The sequence below is a fragment of the Epinephelus lanceolatus genome, chromosome 8, assembly GCF_041903045.1.
Source record: "Epinephelus lanceolatus isolate andai-2023 chromosome 8, ASM4190304v1, whole genome shotgun sequence".
NCBI classification, from domain to species: domain Eukaryota; kingdom Metazoa; phylum Chordata; class Actinopteri; order Perciformes; family Serranidae; genus Epinephelus; species Epinephelus lanceolatus.
In genome coordinates, this window is record NC_135741.1 from 30,147,398 (window position 1) to 30,169,452 (window position 22,055).

Below are 22,055 nucleotides of genomic sequence, written 5' to 3' on the forward strand. Positions count from 1 at the left end.
ACTACATCCTACACACTGCTCCTTTAATTCTCTAACATTAACATCTTTTAGTAAGTTAAGTTCTGTGTGTTATCTGCAACTCACACAGGTTTGCTGCTGTTGCCTTTCAGCATTTGGACTATTCCTTCCCTCAAGGCCTTGTCCTCAAACTTCACAGTGTGTTCTCCCACTGTCTCTACGACCATTGATATGGATGCATTCCTGAGGAGGGAAGGAGAGGAGCGTTTAGCAGCAGGAATACCACAGTTTGTTCATGTGCGCTTGTGCAAAATGCAGCCAAATGATCTTATAATGTCAATGAACAGTTTAATTAAGAGATCTGCATGAAGAATTGTTAAATTGTAAAGAAACATCTCTCTTTTAGTCAAATTAAACTTTCTGAATCCCAAAGAAATAAATAAGACATTATATAAATGGACATGCATGTAATGCACACACATATGTTCCATGTACAACTGTTCATATCCATTCACACATTAAAATAATACTTCACACCCCAGATGATCATTTGTATATTCTCACATGCCAACAACATATACAAGCCCACTGGATCTGCACTGCACAATGAAACACACTAACAGAGCACACACACACACACACACACACACACACACTGACCTGAGCAACGTCCAGCGTAAGGTCATGTATATATGGGAGGAGTTGCTGAGTTCCTGTATCATGGCTGCTCGACTGGCAGGGCTGATGCTCCACAGCAGACTGGCATCACTCTTGATCTTAGCGACAATGATGTCGTCCGCCACATAGTTCATTATGAACTGCATAGCAGACTGGTAGAGAGAGAGAGAGAGAGAGAGAGAGAGAGAGAGAGAGAGAGAGAGAGAGAGGGATCAGATTTATGCAGTTAATTCAATAAATGCCGAAAGAAGAGGAAAATCTGCTTGGAGAAAAACAACACCAAATACCAGTTCCTGTTTAAAACTGTATTCTTTTTTAAAACTGCAATCCCACGTTTGTTTGTTTTGTTTCTTTCTACAAAATTATAAAAAATCTTAAAATATTTACTGAAATATTCTAAAAAGTTTCTTGTCTAATAGTAAAGTTGTCTCTTTTGTTTTATGTGTTCCCCAATAACAATTTGTTTATTTTGTATATCTGTATTCTTTGCACTTATTGATATGCAAATCCTTTGTGCATACTAAGTAGCCATCATATGCCTATATATGGCTTACTTGAACGACTGTCTGATTGTTGGATTGACAGATGATGTGGGTGGGATGACACCTGGCTCTTAGCCTATATGTATACCTGCCACCTGCCATTTCATTCTTTTGAAGTTGCCTGAGGAAGACCATTTGGGTCGAAACGTTGCTTTTTTAGTCATTAAAACCTACTAGGAGCTCTAATTCAGTGTGCGGATTTTCCTCTTCTTTCTGCATGGACCCCTATTATCCAGCACCTGACCTAAAGCAGGATTGGATGTGCGCACAACTACTCTGTCTTCTGGCAATTCAATAAATGCCACCATCGTGTTCTGAAATGAATTCAATCCTCATCTCTTTATTTATATGTCCTTCATATTACCCTTTGTTTCTTTTCTCACTGACTCTTACATTTTATGTAAAACACTTTGAACTGCCTTGTTGTTGAAAGGTGCTTCACATACTCGCCTCGACTATGCATTTTAACCATTTGTCCACAAGGAGGCCCCAAAACAATCACCTCTATATGTATCATTTTACGTTAAGCCCTTCTCCTGACATTTACATTAAAGTACAGAATACCTATATTGGGAAAACACTTGAACTTCCTGGTGTCCAAACACAATTAATAGATACGCTACCCTGTTATTAAAAGCAAACAAAATACAAATATTCTCATAAAAACCAATAAAACCCATATACAGATAAAAGAAAGAAAAAAACTACCCACAGCAGTGTATATACATCTATAGGAGGACACAGAGAATAAGAAGTGCAATTTCATTAATTATTGTCCCACTGCTGGTGGTCTCAGTTTAGTGTTTACAGTAACATCTTACAGGATGGGTTGCATAGATTTTGGTGAGTCGGTTGAATCCAGCTTCTGTGTACGGAACCAAATTCTGCTCCTGGGCGCTCATGGTGAACAGAGGCTGTAGAGACACAATCAAACACGCTTATGAGTAAAACATACACACACTAGAGGTGACCAATGACTAGCGCCTGAATGACACAGTTAGGCGAGTAAAATCTTAATCACTGATGTAAACTGTGACTGTGCTGCAGGGGAGTGGTTGCCGAGGCTCTAGGGACGTTATGTTGGCCTGCTCCTTTGGTCTTGACTGAAACATCTTGAAAACCGCGAGATGGATTGTGATGCAATTTTGTACACACTGTCATGGTCCCCAGAGGATAAAGCCCTCTAACTCTGGTAAACCTCTGACTCTATCTAGTACCACCATGAAGATCATATTTGCTGTTTTGAGTGAAATGTTGGATGGATTATCATGAAACTAGCACCATCATACAGCCAAAAGTAGTGCTTAGAATATGAGCACACAAACATTAAAAGTTGAAAGTCAGCACACAGTTTAATGTACTCATTTACATCCTGACCTCATATCCTGCGATACTGAGCTGGATGGAGACTTCCACCGGCTGATTGGTCACTCCGGCTGCTGACTGGACCAGTGACATGAAGAGGAGCGGGAACCAGATGATGCTGATGAGAGCGAAGATGATGAATCCTCCCATCCCGTATTTCACCACCTTTTTCTTCTTCTGCCCTGGAGGGTGGGGGTATTTCTGAAAGAGTTACAATTACGTTACTGTAGTTCTCAGTCTACGATATTTAAATGTTTAAAAGACAAAATGTTCTGCACAACTTGTCAGACTGATGCCTTCAAATTGCAGTCATAAATTAAAATGTATTTAATTGATACCTCCTCTAATTTTAGAAGCTCTGACCAAAATACATTTATTTTTACATGATACATAAGCAGAAATATGCTTCTGAAAATGAGAAATGGGCAATGCAGTACACAGAGACACAGAGACAGAGAGGGGCAGGTCTCTCTATTTGCTTCTATACTCTTTGTGTCCGTGGTGGCAGGCATACAAAAATGCTGAAGTACAATCTATAGTTCCAGCTACAGCCTGAGAGCCAGCAAAAATCCACTGGGTATTTAAATGTAACTTTGAGTGAGTGGTCCTATAGTAATAGTGCAGCGAGCATTATGTGTACTACACTCGCTTTAAATTACTTTCTCGGACTCCCTCCAGCACTTGAGGATGAAAATGTTTGCATAGATGTCTTCAACACAAATCCAGCTGGAGAGAGACAGAGTGGTGTCAGTCCAAACCCAATCCATCACCGCCCTCAACTCTGTCAGGAAGGGAACCAAACGAAACCTGGAGGAGGAGACCAGAGGAGAATGTTTTTTAGGAAAACTCTAATTCAATGAAGTTACAATCACTAACTGTTGTTAATGGAGATATTTTTATTTATTAGAGTCAGTGACTGCTTTTCTTACCCTTGAAAAAGGAAAAGGTTCACATAGTTGTAGTTCTTAGTGAGGAAGTTGCCCAGGATGCGGTTTGGGTAGCCACATTTGATCTGGTAGGCAGACAGACCGAAGTAGATACACTTTACAAAGTACCAGAGCTGAGCAACAGGGTTCCTGTTAAACCTCCTGTGGAGCAAAAAACACATGATGAGCAAGCACTCTCAACGTGCGCTTTGTTAATGTTTCATCGGTTTTTGCCCAGAGTGTTCTTTCTTTTTTATGTTACTCTTGGAAATAATTTTCTACAGTCACTTTTCTATCATTGGTTTTATAAAGCCTGTCTCAGAAGGGAGCAGTGAAGTCTGAGTGCCATTGTATTTTATACACTATTTGTAAATGAATAATTTCATTCATAGTTTCATGACACTGCAAACTTGTAAATAAGAGCTCCATCTTAGTGACAAGCACAAAATATTCTGGATTTTGCTGTCATTCCAAAAAAGACAATATTAATAATAATAATTTAATTCAACTATTGGATGAAGAAATAAGGAGAGTAATAAACTCATTTGATGACCTCTCTGTGACCCCAGGGAGGATGAAGAACATCCAGAAGTGTATGCCGAACACCAGCACCACCTGGAAAACACACTTTCCCAGCAGGGACTTCTTCAGGTAGAGGGCCCGGTCCACTATCATGGTGCCGAACTGCATGAGCAGCATGACCAGGAAGGCCTCTGGAACCTGGTCCTCCGACAGAGACTCTGTGATGTCTACTGCTGCGGAATATTTCTACAGAGAGACAGAGATTAGCTCGATTGTGTCGTACTGTAAATAAAATGCATTTTAAGTGTGTATATTAATGTTTTGTCGAGAGACAAGGCAGACGTTTACCCCAAAAGCCCAGTATCCATATATGGTGACGATGAAGTTGACTACGTCGATGAGAAACATAAGGGCGTAGACATCACACACAGGACTGTAGTCTGGGTGGATGATGTCATAGAAAAACTGTCTGATGGGTAAGTAAATGTGAAGGGCGCTGTAGGAAAAAGAGAATTTACAGCGTCAGAACACACGTCAGAATTAGCAATATAGTGTTAATGTCATGTAATTTGTCTGCAACAACGCACACTTCTATGACGGCAGCTTTAGCCTGTAGCATCCTCTCTTTGATCTGCTGTCTGATCCTCTGCTTCCTGGTCAGTGGAACCTTGTTTCGTTGCCGTCTCTTCCTCTTGCTGCTCTGCTTTTTCGGCTTCCCCTCTCCAGTAAAATAAAACAAACGTGAAATATTAGTCACATGTGGGTATTAATGCCATACAACAACTATTAGTGACCAAAAAGACAACAGAAAAAAAGGAAAAGTAGAAATGTCACAGTGGATTTACCTAAACTGGTAAGATATGGATCAAAATATCTAAAGGTTTTCTGAATATTCACCAATAGAGTCTGCTGAGTCGCTTTTTTTTTGTCTACAGAATATGGAGGTGGTGGAGGCCTGGAGAGGAAGGAACTTCAACCGGCGCTGAGTTTTGTCTTTGCTGCCTGTCTTATCTCCTCCTGTCATCTTCTTCTTGTCCACCTTCTTCTTCATCTTCTTGAAAAAATCAGGCATCTCAACCTCTTTGTTGTCCCACAGCCCGTGGCACTGCGCATTGTAGACACAAACAGAATTTTAAACATGCAAAACTGGCTGCATGGCAACAACAGTGGTCTCATACAAGACATACAGCGGCAGGAGGGTATATTTGAATAGGTATTTGACTTTAAAGGTAATTTTTCATGGTTACCTTGAGAATAGACCTGTGGAAGAACAGAGCGAGAAGCTGAATGAGGTCAAAAAGGACGTAGCCATCTTTCTTCTCCACCCCGATGATGTTGGGCAGGGCAAAGGGCCGGTCTGCGTTGATGCCTCGGTAGGCAGAGGTGGTCCAGGGGAAGAAACCAAACTGGAAGAAGTACTTCACCACAACTGTCAGCTGAGAGAAAAAGAGAAAAGTTATGGATCATGCACCAGTAGAAACAATAGATAAAACACCACATTAGTCAGCAAATGATAAACACTGGATAATGTTCTCCAAAACTAGAGTTACTGCTCCATGTTTATATGTCTTTGCGCACCAACCATTCACATTTACATCTGTGAAAACATGGATGCTTCACACACATTGTCAACAAGGCAGCACAGAAGATCTAAACAATCAGCACAGTTTAAAGGTGGACACCCAAGATTAGTGTCACCAATTCAGTATCTGACCAAATGTCTCCCCTTCTGTTCCTGAGTTAGGACGCTGAATAATGGCCAGAAAAGTGTTTTTGCAAAACATTACAATGTCACAGTGAAGCTGACCTTTGACCTTTTTAATATATAATGTCAGCACTTCATCATCTTATCCTACTAGACATTTGTGTGAAATTTTGTCATAATAAGCACATGATTTCTTGAGTTATGGCCAAAAACATGTTTTGTAAGGTTACAGCGACATTTGACCACCAAAATCATATCAATTCATTCTTCAGTCCAAGTGGACGTTTGTGCCAAATTAAGGAAACTCCCTCAAGGCGTTCTTGAGGTATCATGTTCACAAAAATGGCACGAATGGACAACTCAAAAACATAATGCCTTGGGCCACAGCTATCACAGATGCAGAGGCATAAAAACCTGGCGCCAACAGTTTGTCTGAATTTTTGGGTGTGTTATGCTAGTTGCAGCTAATGTAGAGCTGCTAGCCTCAAGAAAAAATGGAGAGGGAGCTACAAAGATCTGGTTAATTCTTTCTAACTTCACATCATCAGATTTTTTTCAATTTTTCTAACTTGTAGTAGACACAACTGGTGCTGACCCAAGTGACATCACTTGAAGCAGTTTATCAGACTTAACTCAGCTCCCTCTGAAGCCACAAAAAGCTTTATACTACACATATCTAGCAGCACTCCAACAAACCTGTAAACAGACTTCAGTCTGTTTAAATCTCTATGGAGCACCATCCATCACTATTATATGAACATATTAGACTCAAATACAATCCATCAGTGTCAGAATTTCTGAGAAAACCCTTGGCATCAGTGCCTACTGCCTGATTTTAAGAGGTCATACATTTTTTATCATCATATCTGTTTTTATCTGAAGAGTAATAAACACTTTGGTTTAGTTTGCAAACAAAATAACATCAGATGTCACCTCATAATGCCTCAAAAACACCACACATTTACACTGTCTCAATAATTACATTAAAATCAATAAAGAGCCACTGTATCTTACTGAGTTGACCACATTTGAGTGGTGCGTCATTATGAAAAATATGAGCACAAAAACAACATTAGCTGTCAAAAAATATATATAAGATCCACAGAATTGCCAGTACCTTTGAAATACAGCGTAAAATAAATGACCTATTGTTTAATTTTGAATTTGTCTGCCATTTTTAATCTGAGCATTTTAAGTATTCTACTACAACAATCAATGAATTATTTATTAAACATAAAACTGATTGCAGCCCTAGTGGCTTTTTATTCTAAAATTAATATTAATACTGCAATGAAAACCCCTAACATTCGAAGATTACCTCTGTGTAGATTATGGCGGTCATCCAGAAGCGTTTGGTCGGCCGGGGCACAGACAGCATGGCCCAGAGGAAGATGAGGATAGGCAGGATGAGGGAGAGGAGTGAAGCCGTCACGATGTGGTTGAGGATGATGACAAAGTAGCACAGCATCTCTGATTTGGACACCATGGTGTTATAGAGGGCAAACAGCAGCTTCAGTGGCCTCGGTATCGTCAAGAAAAACTTATCAGACTCTGAGATCTCCACGTTTTCAAACATACTATGAAGAAGATGGAGGGAGGGGAAGAAAAGACAAATATAATAATAAGAATGTCACACACAACAGCTTGTGTCTCTCTTTCATAAGATAAAAAATGTTCTAATTCACGTGTTTCTTGTGTGTACTGACTTGTTAAGCAGCAGCTCACTGGCTGTGAGGGCCCTCGTTTCCTGACTCAGAGGTCTGGGAGATACTGCAAGGTCATGGCTTTTCTCTTCATCACTCTCCCTGAAGCCCAACGAGGTGCATTCTGGGTAATCAGCACATTCATCTTCATCTCTGTGCTGCTCTTCCTCATTCAACTCTTCTATCTCCACCCCACGATCCTCCTTTTGTTGTTCCTCTTCCTCCTTTTCCTCTGTCTCTTCCTGTTCTTGCTCATGTTTCATCTCACCCTCCATGTCCTCCTCCTCATCCTCTTTTTGTTCATAGTCTTCCTTTTGAAGGGCACCATCTTCACCACTTTTAAGGCAAGGATTGAGACAGGGACATTTCAACTTTAAGAATCAAAGGAAATCTTTGGGGCAGATGATTATGCAAAGTTATTAAGAGTTGATGGAATTCTAGATTTACCATTGATGAATATTTACATCTAATTTACATACGTGCACAAATATTTCTCCGTCCTCACCTCGGTGAAAGGTCAACAGTCTCAAAGGAGGTCAGGTCGATGTTGGCTGTTTTGAGGAGCCTCCGTCTGAGCTGGTCAGCGACAGGCGACACAGCGGGAGGCTCGTCCAGCTCTTCCTGGGTCGGCTGCCGGGAGACGAGCATCGTTTCATCTGTCATACAGCTGAAGGTGAGGAGGAGGAGAGAGAGAGCAGATGAGTGTGCAGGGTCTTAAAGAGGGTCAATGTATTGCTATAATGTTATTCACACCTTTAATATGCCAACAGTACATGTATGCACACATTACAGAGGATATACAGTAGAAGCAGGAAAGAGAATAAAACACAAAAGGGGTAAGTATGTGACAGACTCCAGTAACCTGCCTGGAAAAGCTGCTGCCCCAGGACACTTTGGAGGCTTGGTTCTTCAGCTTGGAATAGGCGTGGGGCGAGGAGGGGACATCGGGCGGGGAAGAGGGTGGAGGCAGGGAGTCATTTAGGTCATCTTGAGATGAAAGCGTGTTCTGGCGGGATATCCAGTTTTCATAAAACTGCTTCACGCTCTCCTGGCTCACCTCTTTACCCTGTAGAATGAGGAAGTGAAAAAGTGTAGTCGACCCAAAATATAATGTGTGTGGGAAGTATATGCTGTACTAACTGTTGGTTTTTTGTTTACACTATATTGTTTACTGTGATATAAGTAGTAGGACTTGACTGATAGTGGCTTTGGGAAGTTTAACTGAACCTACTGGCAGCGTGTATTGTTCTAAGTAGATAATAAGAATCTTAGACTTACTACAGAAGAGCATTCAAGGTAAGGGCGCTCCCTTTAGATATACAAAAGTATTTTGTAAATAGAGCACATTTTAATGTAAATGTTAATGTAAGATATGAAAAGACAGATCAAGAAAGTATAGTAAATAGTATCGATAGTACATGCCTAAATGTGATCTTTTCTTTAATTAAATAATATTTGTTATTTAATCTTTTTGCATGACAGATAACAGGCGAAAAATTCAAAGTTAAAAAAGTTTCAAAGAAAAAAGTACTGGTGTTCAAAGAAAAATGTGTAAATGGCTAGATATTTAGAGTTCACCAGGATGAAACAAGAAAACACACTGTGACTTTTGCCACTAAGGAAAATAGTACTGTAACTTCTAGCAATTTCTACAAATTAGCTGATATCAGTTTATCACTTAAATTACATAAAGTCTTAATCATATAAAAATGTTAGTTGGGGTTGAATTATTTTTTTCCACATTGGAGGATTAAATTTTTATTTGTGCCTCACCTTGAGGCTAAAATCCAGACATGTCTTAAATTCTCAGTTTCACATCCTTTCCTCTCACCTTCTTCTGCTGTTGGCTGAGTAAGGCACGTTCGAAGCGCAGCACCTTGGAAATGTCCAGACTGTCTTTACAGAATGAGTTCAGACCCTCTGTCAGGTCATCAAGAAGAGACTGAACAAACACCCAGCTGAACTTTAATGTGCTTATGACGCGCTGCAAAATGTTTTCTGCAAGGAGACAAGTGCATGAGTATGAATACTTCGATATATTAAAGGTTTTCCGCAGTAATCGCAAATAAAAAGTCACTTAGTAAAATATTTCTTTCACTCACACAAAGTTGTTTGCTCTGAGTGTAATGCATTGACTCATGTACCTTACCTTTTTCCTCCTCTACCTCTTCCTCCACAGTGCTTTCCTCCAGTTCATCCTCACTAGAGTCTGCTCTGTCGATGCCTGGAAGAAAGAAAATTTTATTGTTAAGTAATTGATATTTTGTCCTCAAGCTCCGTGAACAGGACAAAATATCCCTTTAAAGGTTTGGTGAACAGCAAGTTGCCAAACAGAAAATCTGGCCAGACTTTTCCTTGGGCGCCAACATGTCCTCCTTTACACAGTGAGAAATATCCTAAGTCCTAATTAATGGCCCTTTCTATTTTGGGACACTTAGACCAGGAGAAACTTTTAAAAACAAGATATTCTATCTTATAGAATTCTATCTGCTCCGCAGAAGGAATTTAATGATCCTCTATCAAACCCGGGACCTTTCAGTCTCAGAATAGTCCCTAAGTGTTCAAATTAGTCAGTCAAATCAGTTGTAGCCACTCCATCCGCTCTCTCACCCTCCTGTCTCTGCAGCTCTTTCTTTGCTTTCTTCTTCTCTTCTTTCTTTCTTTTTGTCTTCTCCTTCTTCAGGTCCTTTAGAGCTGACCTAGAGCTGGTGACCCAGGCGTCATATGCCAACTGGGATACCAGAGACACAGATACACGTCGTAAGCGATGATGCATGCAACAGTAAAGCGACATCTGATGTACGAATATTAATCTGTCAGTGTTCACTTTAAGTATGATCCTCGAGCATAATAACAGAATCATTAAATGTATTCTTCCCATTTGTCATCAGTTTTTTGATCCAAGTGTTTGTCTGGCTCTCACCTGGAAAGCAGATTTCTTCTTCGGTGGCGGTTCCTCTTCTTTCTTCTCTGTCACTTCCTCCTCTTCCTCCTCGCTGTCGCTCTCAAACAGGTGGTAGCCACAGTTGTTTTCCACTGCGTAAAAGAGCAGTGTCAAAACTACATCACCACACATACAAACTCTTGAGCTTTAGAACGAGACATCTCATCTAAACATGCTCCAGTACAGCTGCTCAGTGGCTGTATTTACTGTTTTAACGTCTCTCTGACAGGAAGGACTAAAGTGAGGAAATGAAATGAGACAGCAGAGTATTCTCCAGTCTTTCCCGTCACCATGCTTTCTTTGTTTAACCATTTGTGCATCGCTCTGAGAACACTGAGCAATGTTTAGGCTGTGTGATGCTGCTGCTCACCTCCAGGCTGAGACACCCAAGGCTTCCACCACTTTCCAGCATCTCTCTTTGCCTCCTCATCGTCATCTGGAAAACACAGATCAAGTGGTTTAGTTATTGCAGATATTTGCTGAAAAGAGTTTGATAAAGTTCACGTTTATAAGTATATTATAAAACATGCCATGCTGACACAAAATTATCTGTCATCATACAGACAAGCGCTTCAGTTTTGTCTCAAATATACAGAGAGCTAAAAACAAGCACTGGAGCTTTGAAAACAGATAATATATATATATATATATGTGTGTGTGTTATAATATTTTTTCATGGACGGTGCCTATAAAATTGTGAATGTCTTCTCGTGCTTTGCTGGTTTATTAACAGTAGGAACAGAAAATAAATTCACTTATGTTACCCAGTGTCACCTGCTCCTGATCAGCAGGAAGAGCTTGTTTCGCTGCTGCAGGTCCACCCTTCTGTTTCGACTTGATCTTCTCCATCCTACAGGAAGAGAGTGGAAAGACAAGTTAGCTGCTCACAGTTAACTTGTGTCCAGAGGTGATAAAATTGGAGATTGAGAGGGGGAAGTCTGCTCGTCATCTTTGAATTTGGGTCATTCATTCACTCATTTATTCACAGTCAGAACAGCTGAGTTGTAAATGTAATTTACACTGACTCTACACAGTTTCATGTGTCTTACTGTTTCTTCAGTGTCTCCACAGATTTCTGCTCCATCTCCAGCCTGGCTGCTATCTGCTTCTTCACTTTGGCTTCAAACAGCTCAGCGCCCCTTAGAGGTGGAGAGAGGTAGAGGAAAGAGCATTGTTGTGGGTACCATCTGTTTATTTCATCACTGCTGTTTGTGTTTTTTTTCTTCCTGTCTGATGCCCTGTAAAAATTAATAGTTATTTCCAACTAATTGCCAGCATAACCTAGAGAGTCTTTTCTTTAGTTCACAGCAGGTCAGGTAAACATGCCAAAATCTGTAACAATTAATAATGCATGGAGTGTAGTTTCAAATAGTAAACTGATAATGAATACTTAGGTTTAAATGGTGCTTCTTTGTCCAGGGAATCACTGTTTTCCTTATGACCTTATAACTAGGAATACATTTTTCTGGAAGCTTTTCATAATGAGTGGGACATTTTAACTAATTACCAATAAAATTACATTACAGACACTTCCTCTCAACAGCTGTGAGTGCTGCTTCATCCAAAGTAAGTTGACTCTTTTGCATTCCATGTCCCTTTGGTTCCCCTTCATAAAATTAAGTTAGGTTGGCTTTAATTCTTCAAACAAAATTCAAGTTTCAATTTTCCCCTTCATTTGTGCCTCCTCACCCTCACTGTAAAGTTCACTTGCTGCTGTTTTAAATATGTGAAGGAACCTAAACAGGAGGTTTGTGTGGAGGACAGACCTGGAGGCCAGTATCTTAGAAGACTTCAGTTCAGACACCACGTAGAGGAAATAGTAGCTGAGGAAGACCCTCCTCTGTGCCAGGAGGACGGTGAAACAGATCGCATCCCAGACGATGCCGGCCTCACCCTCCGGCAGCTCGCACTCATCGTCAGGAGCAGCTGACAGGATGGGGAAAATATATGTAATTTTAATAATTCAATGGTAACTTTGACAAAACTAGAGGGTCTCAGTCCCTCTTTCTGCATCTCCTCAAGATTTCTAACTTAGACTTAACTCTAACACTAAGCTTTGTGTTAGTATCAGTATCAACCAAATGTGATTTTAGGATGTCCTTTATCATCATCTGTTACACTTACGAACGTCATAGCCTTTGATGGTGCAGAACATGCTGAAGGCCTGAATTAACCAGCAGCCGTTCTTCAACAAACTGTCCAGGTAGGCACAGGAACCGAGCTGATCACAAAAAACACATGTAAGGAAGACAGAGGCTGTAACTGACAGTATAGAGCCTGATAAAAAAAAGACATTAAGTGATGGGTGCCTTAACTACTGAGTGTGTTCAATGTGAGGTAACTCACAGACAGCAGGTTCTTCATGGCGATCACAAAGCAGGTGTATCCAATCAGCCAGTCCCACAGCCGCAGGATGTACCTGACAGGCTGCATCAACACGCTGCCTCCAAACAACATGAAGTAGAAACAGGCCACCAGGTAGCCCAGACAGAAGATGTTGATCCGCGTGGTGCCCGTGATGAAGATGAGGCACAGCACAAGCCAGAAGAAATAGCTGAAAACAAACACCTTCACCATGTCGAGGTAGCACCTGAAGACCAGACGGAGAGAGAGAGAGACAGATGCTGAGAATAAGCAGTTTAAAAAAGCCCAGAGATTAAGGTATCTACCTATTCTCTAACAAAGATACTCTAAAAAGACACATAATACTGCCTAAAATCGCAGAATTTGTTTTTAAGGAATAGTTTGACATTTTGGGAAATTAGTTTATTTGCTTTTCTTGCCAACAGTTCAGTGAGAGGATCTGTTTGTCTGTTCAGCCAACAACTGTACCATCAGCCACCAATTAGCTTAGCTTAGCATAGAAACAGAACATACAGGAAACAGCAAATTTTGTTTACAATTTTGGCTGTTTTCATGTTCTCCCCATTTCAACCTGGGTTTTTTCAGGGTTCCTCCTACAAACCTGGTTTTACAAGTTACTGTAATTATTTCTTATCAAACACCAACCTGTCATGCTAGCTGTTTCCTTCTGTTTCCAGTCTTTATGCTAAGCCAAGCTAAGCTAGGCTGAGCTAAGCTAAGCATCTCCTGGCTGTTGCTTATTATATTTAGCATACAGACATGACAGTGGTATCAAACTTATCATCTAAATCTTGGGACAGAAGCCAAGAAGGGTATTTCCAAAAATATCAAACTGTTCTTTCCACACTTGTATTGTATATATTTATATTGTATTGTATATACTGTATATACTGTATATTTTGTTGTCAATCAGTCTCTAGGTTTCTTTCAATTAATTGTTTATTTGGTAACTCAATAGAACATAAAAACATACAAAAAATTGACACAGCAAGTTTTAAACCAAGAGGCATTCAAGTTACAAAACAAAACAAAAAATGGTCATTTTTAAATAATATTGAACATTTGAAAAATAGAAAAAAATACCTGATTAATAAAATATATACATATTATCAAACTGCTTATTAATGTCCAGTCAGTTGACTCACCCATTGACTAATTGTTTCAGCATTAGTTATGATTGTTATTAGATTGTTCATTCATTATTTCAATAAGAAAAATTGCAAAATACCATATCACATTTATCAACAAGACTTTAAAATGAGACATTAATTCGCAGATGAAATACAATCAACTGTCCACTTCTAATATCAACTTCATGAGCCAATAAACTAGTTTCTCTTTTACAACAACACAGCATCTTCACATTGTCCATGCGTTTAACTGACGCCAAGTTATGGCTTTGATTGAGGTTTTCCAGTAAAATATATTCTGTCAACAGCAAGATGGAAAATGTGATGATGGCACGCAGCAGAAATAAAACAAAGTCCATAAATGAAGGCACTAGTCTATCATGGAAATGGGAGACGTTCATGAGTGCTTATCCAGCAGTTTCAGTTTACCATAACAGCTTTCATGACTTTGACAAGACACATAAATTAATGATCTAACTGAACCCCTTAATGCTTTTAAAACGACCACAAACCAGCGTGATGGACTCAAAATATTCTCCACCTGCAGTTTAACCTACAGAGCAGGAAGCAGCTTGAAGAGATTATGTAAGTGCCTGATTATATGGAGTTCAGGTTATTTCCTGTTCTTATCTCGGGTCTATAAATTTAGACCTGAGTTAGTCAAATAAATCAAACATCAATTAAATGACTCATATTTCGGACAGTATAGATAATGGAAGCAGAACCAAGACTCTGAGAACACAATAAAAAAAGACCTGGTTGATGTTTCTGACCTGCAGTGGAGGAAGTTATCGACAGGTATGAACTGGTTGAAGGAACAAGGATCCAGACTACGGCTGATCTCAACATTGTCTCCAGCCAGCAGTCGCACCGCTGCTCGGTTCTCCTCCTCAAACACCTGCCACTGAAGAGACGAGCAGAGCAACAGGAGGTGGTCATCTGCAGAGAGCAGCAGAGAGAGGAGAAGGTCAAATTCTGACATGAGGAATCATAAATGAGGAATAGATTCTAAGTCAGGAGAGAGACTTAAAATAAACTCACAGAATATAAAAGATGGATTGGGGCTCATGGCGAAGTCAGGCAGGTAAAACCACTTAATAACATTAGAGGTCAAAGGTTGAGCTGCGGTTCTCCAGGGGTAATCTGATAAGAAAACAGAATAAAGTAGAATAGAATCAAAATTACATGCAGAACTTTTGCAAACAGTAACAATTTTAATATTGATGTTGTGTGAAATTAGTTGACAATTAACTAGTTTGATATTATTTTACTGACTAAACCATTGATTGATTTTGAAAAACAAATGATTGACAAATGAATCAATGATATTTCAAGCTAGGTGTTCTTTGCTTTGATGTTCTGCATTGTTTTTGCATTGAAATTCTTTATCACTCATAGAACGTAGCATTAATCGACAGTGTACATGGTGCTATTGCCTCTTCTTCCTTTGATATTCTGTTTGAGTTGAAACTTTCTGTAAGTGTCACTCTTCTATGGTTGTTTGCCAGTTTCACTGATTGTGTTAATACAGTATTTCTGCTGGCTCCAAGGCGTTCTGTAAAATGTCAATCAAAGGCAAATTTATAAACATCCTTTTAAAGGGCACACATTTTTATTTTTCCATATTTTCTGTCATATATATATATGTATATATAATGTGGCAATGGCAGATGTTCATATTAAACCTGGTCAAAATTTCAAAATGATGAGGTAAATGTATGTCAAGCAAAAGCCTATGACCAACTTTTCCAACTTATTTTATATGTTCGGGACAAGTTGACATCAGCTCATGATCTTTATATGGTCATCTGTTCCAGGCATGTTATAGCAGGTGTTTACATTACATACACTGCTACATGTAGCTACATGCTAATGTCAAGGAAACATGTAATCTTGGTTGCCAGTGTTGTTAAATTTCCCCTGATTTCTGATCATGTTCCTGCTATAACATATGGGGTTGTATTAAGAAGCTTTCATTGAAATTTTTTCACCATGTAAAGTACTGTTATGCTGCAATAACGGTGCAGAGATGCAGAGATGTGAAAGGCCCGGAAACGCTGACCAATCAGAGCAGACTAGGCTTTTTATGGAGAAAGGGGTTCAAAGACACAGGCGTTAAAGTCTGAGCATCTGAGACAGAGGGTGAGTACAGGTGTTCCAGCACAGACAGTATTTTAAAGCATGTGAACATGTTCTCGCAGAAACCCAAAATACAGGTATGGGATTGAAAATGACAGAATAGGTCCTCTTTAAGTTATTTATGAGTGATGGATTTCATCTTTCTTTTCATTTATTTACAGTTGAGTTATTATCTCCCCGTGTTAATGTCTTCATTTAGTCCTAAATTATGAAGCACTTGTAGAGTCACTTTTAGCATGACCACTTTGAATGATATTGATCATCCTTCTGACATTTAATAATAAAGACGACTGAGGTCTAACTGCAATTATGGTCTGCAGAAACATGTAATGAGTTAGTGGTGTGGATGTTACAAATAGCCAAAGTCATGCGTAATGACAGCTGCTCAGGCACCTGTCAAATCAGCAAGGTGCTGGAGCCAAAGCTGAATTGTAATTTCTTCGCCATATTTCTCATTGACTAACACTCAAGGAGAGGTGGAGGAGGCACAACTATCAATATCCAAACAGGTGTTTCCAGGCGTTTCTATATCCATTCATAGCTATCTGTGGGAGTGGAAATGAGGCTTGTGCATGTGCTTTACAATGATTGGGATTTAGAAAACAGAATCAGGCGTAGATGTGTTTTTATAAATTTGATGAAAGAGTGTGCATGCAAATGTCTGTCTTTGTGCATACACACAGTTTTATTGTGAAAAGAGTTTTATGCATTTGGTCCCAAGTGTTAAAAACAGCAAATGTTATAGTTTTCAGGAGCTGAATTTAAACAATGCATATTTATATCAAAAGTTTACTTCTACAAAAGTCACATAATTATTAGAATGTCCATACCAACACAGATGGCAGGGGGGATGCCAATGCAGAGCAGGTACTGCAGCACCATGAGCCCTGCAGTGAAGCAGCAGTATTTAGGCCACACCTCCCCAATGGCCTTCCTGCGTCGCCGTGACAGAACAGCCAATAAGGCGCAGGAATGTAGCAGAGCATAGAAATCCATCCTCTGACCAATCACGTTGACTGCCACGATTAAACTGATCTAAGCAGAAGTGTTGTATGTTAAGAAGTCATATCAAATACTTTAAACAGTTCAGGCACAAAGACAAACACACTTCAGCCCCTAAGAAGTACCTCCAGTCCAAACTTGTAGAAGCAGAAGTTGATGAAGTACTTGATGCAGGGCAGGACCCCATGGTCCAGGTGCTGTCTCGTGATGCCCTGGAAGATAATACTGAAGGGCGGGGTTTTCAGGTCGTTATGGAGACGGAAGTAGAGCTGGTGCCGATGGACGGTAGCCTCAAACACCAGCAGTCCGAGCACCATCAGATGGTTCTACACCATAGAACAACACTTTTTAGAGAACAACTGACCTGGGACACAATCCATTGGTCCAACTGTGGGATGATTTTCAACCAATTCAAACTCGATCTGTGTCTCTTAAATTAAAACTAGAGTTCAGTTTAATAACTTAGACATTTTTCAACCTGAACCCTATTTTCCCATGTTTTTTGTGTTTAAGTGACTGACATGAACAACGGTTTTTGAAACTTGTCCAATGCCAATAGAGAGGGCAGCTGGTGTCAACCCCATAACGCCCACAATGCAACCAAATCTATGTGAATGGGGCAAATGTGCACCATCACTGTATCTCCATTAAGAGGGATTATTTTGGCCACAGGCTCAAATTGTTATTTAAAGTGTCTCTTTACATTTTGCTTGATCTGGTCTGTTTGTTATCTTGTCTAAGTGTCACTCAAAAACGTCACTCGTTCTGAAATCTCACAAGGCATGACTTGGCCCTGGACACATCAAGACAACCAGAGTTACCCTTTTATTGTTTTGTCCTGGTCCTCTGTCTTCATCTCATTAAGATTCATAACAAAGAGCTTACTTTGCCTTCTTACAAAAAACTAATCAAAGGATTTACAGTTTTACCTACAGTAAATGCATGGCAGAGTGCGTTAGAGCAGTGGTTCCCAACTGGTCCAGCCACGGGGTCCAGATTTTTCCTTAGTTATTAGTTCAAGGTCCACACAGTTTAATACATTCAGCCTCATACTTTCGTTTGGCCATGTCATCGAGCAAATTTGCTGTCTCTGTCGAGTAGCTGTCTGATAGTCACTCAATCTAAAGCAGGAAATGGCACATCAAAATGAAAGCTCTGTGCCAGAAATTCATTGTACTTCAAAATAAAGTGTGTTTTTTACAAACTTGACAAGTTTTGAGTCACTTGCGGTCCATTCAGAATGGACCCAAGACCCACCAGTAGGGAACCACTGCGCTAGAGCATAAACCTGGTTGGGTGTATCTTATATAAGGGAATGTAAAAGCAGCTTTGTGTCATGGTTTTGATTTAAAAGAAATGTCACAGATATAAAGTTTTAAGACTTTGGCAGCTGTGTCACCATACCCTGAGACAGGGGAGGATCCTGCCCTCACATTTACGCAGTGCTCCACACCAGTAGATGGGGTCTACAGGCTCGATGTAGAGAATAGACCTCTTGAGCAGCTCCATCAGGTTCCCCCTCAGCTCTGTTCCATCATCCAAGCCCGAGCTGTTGGATGGCACCAGACCCTGAGAGACAAACAACGTCAAAGCCCACTGACAGGTGATCCAGCTGCACAGCCTGCTGACAGAGCATTATGTACATTTTAGATAACTGTTACAAACACACAGTTATGGACACTCACAGCTGTGCAGTTGGAGGAGTAATCGAGCGGTTTGATGACTTTGAGCTGGTAAAACATCTTGCACACCACCATGACGCAGGCCCACACAGCAGAGATGCTGGATGCCGCTGGTCGTAACCGTGGGAACGGGAGTGCAAACACCCACAGAACCAGGAAGAGCAAGTTCATCAGAGACACCTGTGAAAAATCACAACCTTTCACTTTTTTCTGAATTACACGGATGAGCATATGATACCTCATTTGATCTGAGCAAAGCAACAAAGGTACTGAAGGCTAAAATTTCTACATTTTGTTGGTTAATTTTACCTCCACTTCTGGCACGAAGGAAAGGTGTAGATGAAGTTAAATAAACCATTTTTATAACCTTAAAACCAGCACAGAGTAAATCAACATCGGATTGTTCTTTGTGTTTTCTGCAATTTGTATAAAGACACATACCTACACCTTTTCACACACACACACACACACACACACACAAGAACAGTGCAATCATCCCACCTCTTGCAGTGACACCCAGATGATGCCGGAGGACACGATTTTGAGGCTGTGGAGCTCCAGCAGCCTCCAGCTAAGCTCCTGCAGCCTGTGGAGTCCTGACAGAAACTGAACGAGCAGCAGGCTTGCCCTGTCCACTATCACAACCCACTTGTCCTCAGGAGGGCTGGGGACAGTTTCTGGGAGGGAGAGAAGGTAGCAGGATATCAGACATAAGCTCTGCCAGCAACTAATGCCAAGACAAATATGATACATTGCGATATCTGCATAACCCAAGAGGGAAAACTAACAGTGTAGGAAATATATGTTCTGATAAGAAGGCACATTGTCATATCATGCCATGTCAATAATTTGTCCCACTCCTAACTGACCCAACAAAAGAAGGCTGAAGAGCCATTTTCTGGTCTTGAGCTGTAGTTACCCTCCTCTGCTGTCTCCTCCTGCTCATCAGCTCCTCTCTCGGAGGAGGTTTGTAGTCCGACGCTGTCCAGAGTCTCCTGACTTTTCGCATTTCCCATTTGCTCCTTCACAAGCCTGGAGAACGACAGGAATATATCTTAAATATTTACACAATTATTGGAAAACCACACTCACTACTAACACACACAGTATGTATGAATATGAATTATATGCTAAATAAGTATAACATAGTATGTTTCTGTAGACATAAATGCTGATCTGCAATCAACAAAATCAAGAGCTGAACAACAGCCTTACCTTTTCTGGAACTTTTCAATGTTTTCTTTAATGCTGGGAATTAAATGAAAGAGAGACACGTAAACATCATAGTGAGTATTACTGACATTGCAAATCAATAATCATTTCTGCGTCACATCTCTAATTAAGATAATGTTTAATTACGTGTCTCTTACGTGTCAGATATCACATTGACTGAACTCTTGAGCTCTGCTTCTCTGGGTGGAGAGAAGGGTGAAACAGACAAATGAGACAGATAAACAAAATGTTCAGCAGTCAACTGCAACTTACATAAAATACATACAGAAACAATGAGTGCTTGTTTTAACATCAAAGAAAGAATGACACTTCTGTTCAGCAATGGTACTGATTTATACAGAATGAAGTAGGATCTGTAATTAATCTTTACTTAACTGTCAGAAAAACTGTTCTGATTTACAGAGACAGTTTGCCACATTAGCTGTTTAATAATTATCAGATGTAACTCACTCATTGTAGTCTTTTGCAGTGATTTTGTGCTTTTTTATAAGTCACTGTGATTTTATTTATACTTGCTAGATATGTTAAGCAATACTGCCATTAATCCAAAATAATTTGATAATCGATTTATCAGTGTGAGTAATATCTTAAGGGGAAAAAAAATACAGAATTTCCTTAAATGTGAATATTTTCTGGCTTCTTTACTCCACTGTGACAGTAAACGGCATATCTTTAAGTTGTGGATGAAACAAGACATTTGAGGTCCTTGGGCCTTGGGAAACACTGGTCAGCATTTTCACAGATGACATTTTATAGACCAAGCAACTAATCGAATAATTGAGAAACAATCGACAGATTAATTGAAAATGACAATAATTCAAAGTTGCAGTCCTTTAGTGACTTGACAGTCACCATTTGAGTAGGACATTCTTTTCCTGTCTGAACATATTCTTGCCATCTTACCTGGAAGCCTGTCTGACAGGTACATTGTCGAGGTCAGTGAGAGTCAGGAAGTCCAAGTTGAAGTAGTGCAGCTGGAGGATACAAGCCAAAAGGAACACAGCAGGAAGCAGAATACGTGCAAACAGCTCCACTGTGTTGTACCGTTCCAAACCAATGTCTCGAAGACTGTAAAGTCAAACAGGGTAGTGAAATGATAACTGATGAGAGGGCCCCAGGCTGCTGTATGGTTCTGAGAAAATTCATCATTAAATGAATGAATAAATGAACTAAAAAAAGATTCAAAAACTTAGGCCAAAACACACACACACACACGCACACACACTCACCCATCCTCTGACATGCCCATGATCTGTCTGAACAGCCCAGACACACTTCTGAACTGGTACATGTAGATGGCTATCAACACCACCATGGAGTAACCGACCACCACCGCCCAAAATGTCTTCAGGACCCGACGCCACACGTCATACCTGACCTGAGGGCAGAGAAAACAAAGTCACACAGTACCTTCTCTCTGAAGCTACAGATCTTAACCTCATTATTTTCACTCACTGTAATTTAAGTTCCTGTTTCTGTGTTTAATGACTGCGTGTGTCAGGGTCAAAACTCACAAAAACTTTGACTTCCAGTAATGAAACAAAACATTGTAAAACACAAAATACAGGATCTTGCTTGATATTAAGGGGTGCAGAGAACCAGAGAGAAAAAACAGGGTACTCTGTCTTCAGTGAAAAAATAATATTAATTCATTCTTCAAACATATAGGCAATCTAACTGAACGAGATGTATCGACTCCAGGTCTTCAACAGCACTCTGATGAAGACCCCAAGTTGATACACATTGGGTTGGGAATTGGCCATCAGAGCCATGCAGCACTTCCTTCTTCTATCGTAATCCCTAAAACACAGTCTGTCCTGAATGTTCAGTTAGAACTGTGTTGCCCATATTCCTCTCCCCTCACACTCCAGTCTGTGAAACACCTGGGTGTTGCTGATGTTGACCGAATAGACAAATGGTGTCTGGTTGTCTTGACTTGCGTCGCCTCCACAGCCATTAGGCCTTCCTGTAAGTGCCTACCGTGTTTCTAAAAGGTCAGCAGAAACTTAAGAAGGGGGAAACAGCAGCAAAAAAAGACGTGTGTGTGTTTATGAGTCATAATCAATACTTTTAACTGTAAAATAGTATCGATGAGGAGCACATGGTCTGTTTGTGTGTGTGTTCCAGAGTTTAAATACGATCTGCACAATTTTATACATAAG

General features: G+C 40.1%; 1 protein-coding gene across 1 annotated transcript in view; it reads right to left on the reverse strand.

The window, feature by feature from the left end:
- Window positions 1-22,055, reverse strand: part of LOC117258698 (piezo-type mechanosensitive ion channel component 2) — a 37,969-nt gene that overhangs the window by 2,299 nt on the left and 13,615 nt on the right. Inside the window, exons 17-53 of the mRNA XM_033629795.2 lie at window positions 21,123-21,271; window positions 20,797-20,961; window positions 20,031-20,072; window positions 19,876-19,908; window positions 19,580-19,692; window positions 19,162-19,337; window positions 18,664-18,840; window positions 18,383-18,547; window positions 17,104-17,304; window positions 16,807-17,011; window positions 14,879-14,980; window positions 14,611-14,776; window positions 12,690-12,933; window positions 12,468-12,564; window positions 12,110-12,269; window positions 11,393-11,482; window positions 11,108-11,193; window positions 10,714-10,779; window positions 10,323-10,435; window positions 10,010-10,130; window positions 9,549-9,623; window positions 9,231-9,397; window positions 8,266-8,465; window positions 7,905-8,066; window positions 7,403-7,735; window positions 7,015-7,273; window positions 5,239-5,427; window positions 4,889-5,096; window positions 4,579-4,711; window positions 4,340-4,487; window positions 4,023-4,237; window positions 3,473-3,631; window positions 3,203-3,350; window positions 2,556-2,744; window positions 2,000-2,092; window positions 619-788; window positions 85-201 (exon numbers count right to left, since the gene is read on the reverse strand). Of these exons, the coding sequence (XP_033485686.2) occupies window positions 85-201; window positions 619-788; window positions 2,000-2,092; window positions 2,556-2,744; window positions 3,203-3,350; window positions 3,473-3,631; window positions 4,023-4,237; window positions 4,340-4,487; window positions 4,579-4,711; window positions 4,889-5,096; window positions 5,239-5,427; window positions 7,015-7,273; window positions 7,403-7,735; window positions 7,905-8,066; window positions 8,266-8,465; window positions 9,231-9,397; window positions 9,549-9,623; window positions 10,010-10,130; window positions 10,323-10,435; window positions 10,714-10,779; window positions 11,108-11,193; window positions 11,393-11,482; window positions 12,110-12,269; window positions 12,468-12,564; window positions 12,690-12,933; window positions 14,611-14,776; window positions 14,879-14,980; window positions 16,807-17,011; window positions 17,104-17,304; window positions 18,383-18,547; window positions 18,664-18,840; window positions 19,162-19,337; window positions 19,580-19,692; window positions 19,876-19,908; window positions 20,031-20,072; window positions 20,797-20,961; window positions 21,123-21,271 (5,636 nt within the window). The remainder of the gene's footprint in view (window positions 1-84; window positions 202-618; window positions 789-1,999; window positions 2,093-2,555; window positions 2,745-3,202; window positions 3,351-3,472; window positions 3,632-4,022; window positions 4,238-4,339; window positions 4,488-4,578; window positions 4,712-4,888; window positions 5,097-5,238; window positions 5,428-7,014; window positions 7,274-7,402; window positions 7,736-7,904; window positions 8,067-8,265; window positions 8,466-9,230; window positions 9,398-9,548; window positions 9,624-10,009; window positions 10,131-10,322; window positions 10,436-10,713; window positions 10,780-11,107; window positions 11,194-11,392; window positions 11,483-12,109; window positions 12,270-12,467; window positions 12,565-12,689; window positions 12,934-14,610; window positions 14,777-14,878; window positions 14,981-16,806; window positions 17,012-17,103; window positions 17,305-18,382; window positions 18,548-18,663; window positions 18,841-19,161; window positions 19,338-19,579; window positions 19,693-19,875; window positions 19,909-20,030; window positions 20,073-20,796; window positions 20,962-21,122; window positions 21,272-22,055) is intronic.